Here is a 3,633-nt window from a genome sequence, read left to right on the forward strand (position 1 = left end):
ATCTATCGTTAAAATTTGTGAAAACAGCAAAAACTGCAATATTTATCTGATTTAAGTCGCATATATTCATTTTGACAACGTGCTCACGACGCTTTGGTTACAGAAAACGGGATAAAAGTTCATAAAAGAGAGTTTTTTTGAAAACACATACTAGGGAGTAAACCCAGATTCCGGCCCAGTAGATTAGTTTGGCGTGATAATGGCCAAAATAGTGTTGGATTGCAAGCGCTCTTTCCCATCACCTTGGTCAAAAGAAGGTCTCACTACATTTTACGGATCTTAGTGTTTATATTTCGCGCAACAATTCTAGTCGACAACAAAGTAAGACGGCTCTATGGCCGCTATTGAAATTAAGGTTTTCGCGACCAACTTAATGGTCCCCAACCCAAATTCGGGCCGCCACCCACTATTTGCACCCCTGCCGTAACCAAACAATGTACGGCGCTTTATTAACTGTTTGAACGCTTTAGTAGGGAATAAAACCAAGCTCTGGTGAGCATGAAATAGTTTTTATGTCTTGAATTTACAGCATTGCGCTTGTCTAGAGTTCTACCATTTTTTTTACAGTAATGAAACAAGTTGTCAGAATTAAAATTTGAAAAACTACAGTCTACATTGTGTACCACATAAAAGTGCAAAAGTGCGAAAAAAAATGTCACTTCTGTTTAGTTTAGTACAAAAGATATTAATTATTCTTTGCTAACTGATACCAGTTATATCAACGATGTTATAAGAGATACATGTTGTTGTTGGTCAACAAAGGTGCGGATTCTAAGTGGACCAGAAGCTTATTGCATTTTACAGGAGATTTTGACGATATATAGTTGAGACCTAATTCCAAAGTGATGTTTATTTTACATAATTACCAGCACCGATAATTGTATTTTGTTTATAGCCTTATACTAATGCTACTCATAACCGTTAAATACTAAAAAGCTTTTGAAAGATGATGATTTTATGGAAAGACTCGATAAAAAAATTTACTTCTGTTATCATACCACAGTACACGCCAAATGTATTGATATAAAAGTTTTACACAAGTTTTTGTGTAGAATTATTTACCGAATACGATTAACACTGTTTCGCATATATTCAGCCTGCTTTAATCTCAAAATGTCAAAATCTGAGTTAGCCAAGGAAAGTTGCTCGCTTTTCAAAGGCATTCTTCGCTTAAAAAACGCAAAGGAAGCAACACGGGCCTACGATGAGAGAGCCAGCAACTACGACATACACACTGCTGCTGACGGATTCGAAAACATAGGAAAAGAAGTTGCGAGACTTTGTGGAAAGTATGTAAAAAATGCAGCAGAGACTACACTGTTGGATGTCGGAGCAGGTACCTTAACTGAGCCTTCACGATACAAACCAACTAATAGTTGCTGATTAAAATGTTCTCGATTTTTAATAAACAGAGGTTGTTCGGTGTTTTCATTTGCCAAAAGTACCTTGGTGATTTTCTTATTAGTATAACGTCAGTGGTCTGGAATAGAAATACAAGTTATGAGCAAATGAGTCTCATATAAATCATGTATTATTTAAGGAACGGGACGCGTCGCTGACAATCTACGGAGGACAGAGAACTTTAAAGGAATCATTGACATATTGGATGGCAGTATGGAAATGCTTTACAAGGCCAGTAAAAAGAATCTAGGTTGCAGGTGTGTGCAAACCAAACCAACGAAAATGTTCTGTTGTTTAAATTGGGGTCCTGTAAGACTTTGTATTGCAAGTATTAATTTCTACAGATGTATCATCCAGCATCTAGTTGAGGGCGACATTCCTTTGCCAGAACAATCCTACGACGCTGTGGTTAGTTCTGGAGCATTCGCACCAAACCATCTGTCAGTGCAAGTTGTAGAGGTATAGGCTATAGTCTGTTTTTCCAATTTATTAACGATTTATTTACTTTTACACAAAATTATTACACTATATATTTACTATACATATTTATATGAATCCCGTTTGGCTAATTTTTGTTTGGTCTTTGTTGACAGGCTTGTCTAAAATTGATCAGACCGAGAGGCATCCTTATCGTTTCACACGACATAGCAGCAGGCAAAAAGTATGCAGACGATTTCCAGACTTTAATAGGCAACATGGTTAAAGCAAACAAAATGGAGATGCTGGAAAGCTTTGAAATTAAATCCACCGTTGACGCAAATTTTCACATGTATGTGTTTCAGCGTTGTGCCGAGAAATAATTTGTTTTACTCTGCTCAATGATTTGCGTGCGAGTAAAAGCCTCGACAAAATAAGTCTTGTCTTGTCATATTCAAGATGAGCCCACCAACGAAGACAATCTACTAGTAAAAATATATTGGTTGATTCTGTTATTTATCTAAGACGCGTTTCTAAAAACAATTCCTTTAGCTTAACCACAGCTGATTAATCATAACAAAGAGCGCATTAAAAAAGTTTGCTATTACGTTTAAAAAAAAAAAAAAATGTATGTAAAGGTTTATATGCCCATGAAACTTAGTAAAAAACATTTGAGTGATATTTTAGTTATCAAGTTATTTGTTTGTTTCACAATTTTCCTAATACAAGTGTTTAAGCTAACTGGCAATATGCACTGTTTTTTACTTTTTAAATCACCTGTTCAGAAATATGTGCACTGGAAATGATTTTCAGGTTATTATACGCCAAAATTTTATTTTGAGTATGTAAGGAAGACTCTTTATCAATATTTAATGTAAATGTATGTAACATTTTTTGAATACAGTATTAGTAAACGTGATTAGTTTAGGTTACTTTTATAAACGTCATATATACAATAATATTGGTTAGTTACAAATACTTAAGGAAGTTGGCTACCAAGATATTCCAGAAAAAATATCCTTTTGATTCATTACACTAACAATTATAAGTGCCTATAGGTGGGGGCCTGTTACACATAGGCCTATACTGTTGGAAGGGATTTAGTTATATTTTAGAAAAAAATATTTGTTCGAGGTCTTACACAAACAACTGCTTAGGTGGGCCCTGTGTCAAATGGCTTAGTTAATTGTCTTAAATCTCTTTGAAAGGGCTTAGATAATTGTCTTAAATCCCTTTGAAAAGTTGTAAGTTGGGCATGGTCTTTTTATCTAATTCAATTTCGTCAGTATTCCCAAGACTACATATAGTACCCTGAATTTCCTTCAAATATATAATTTAAATTTGGTTAAGTTTATTTTACAATTAACTTAATGTAAAGTGAAGACCGTTTTTTAACATCATTGTAGAATCAAAGTTAATAACAATTGTTTATCTAACATTGAATAACAGCTAAAACATAGTTTCATTGTTTTGTAAAAGGACACACCCTTTTCTACGTTTTTTGAAGTACAGCTTTATTAGATTAACACACCTAGAAATAAAATTGTTTAAATAGAAAACTTTTTTTCAAACTTTAAGATTTAGAAATTTTATTGGATTAGATTTATGCTGTATCAAATGAGAATAATTTTTGGATTATATAATAAAATGGCAAAGACAAGTTTTATTACTAAAGACATTAAGCCCGTTTATATGCACCTTTCGCGGGCAGATTAGATTAAGGTTCAATCCGGATTGAAAAGTAATCCGTTCCAGCGTCTTAATTACATGGCGCGAAATTCAAGCCAGCTTGAGTGTACAAACTGCACTAATATG

General features: G+C 34.0%; 1 protein-coding gene across 1 annotated transcript; it reads left to right on the plus strand.

The window, feature by feature from the left end:
• Nucleotides 1-1,113: 1,113 nt before the first annotated feature.
• Nucleotides 1,114-2,201, plus strand: LOC146146912 (methyltransferase-like protein 27). The gene is made up of 4 exons (XM_083387869.1): nucleotides 1,114-1,336; nucleotides 1,541-1,658; nucleotides 1,746-1,860; nucleotides 1,995-2,201. Exons 1-4 carry the CDS (start codon nucleotides 1,114-1,116, stop codon nucleotides 2,199-2,201), a joined length of 663 nt encoding a protein of 220 aa, XP_083243995.1.
• Nucleotides 2,202-3,633: the final 1,432 nt, after the last annotated feature.

Source organism: Ascidiella aspersa, chromosome 4 (assembly GCF_963924565.1).
Source record: "Ascidiella aspersa chromosome 4, kaAscAspe10.2, whole genome shotgun sequence".
In the NCBI taxonomy this organism is placed as follows: Eukaryota; Metazoa; Chordata; class Ascidiacea; order Phlebobranchia; family Ascidiidae; genus Ascidiella; species Ascidiella aspersa.

Excerpts from the sequence above, each read along its gene's own strand:
- LOC146146912 (XM_083387869.1), top strand. The coding sequence starts at position 1,114 with ATGTCAAAATCTGAGTTAGCCAAGGAAAGTTGCTCGCTTTTCAAAGGC. Across the intron at positions 1,337-1,540 it reads ACTGTTGGATGTCGGAGCAG|GAACGGGACGCGTCGCTGAC; the intron begins GTACCTTAACTG and ends GTATTATTTAAG. Across the intron at positions 1,659-1,745 it reads AAAAAGAATCTAGGTTGCAG|ATGTATCATCCAGCATCTAG; the intron begins GTGTGTGCAAAC and ends TAATTTCTACAG.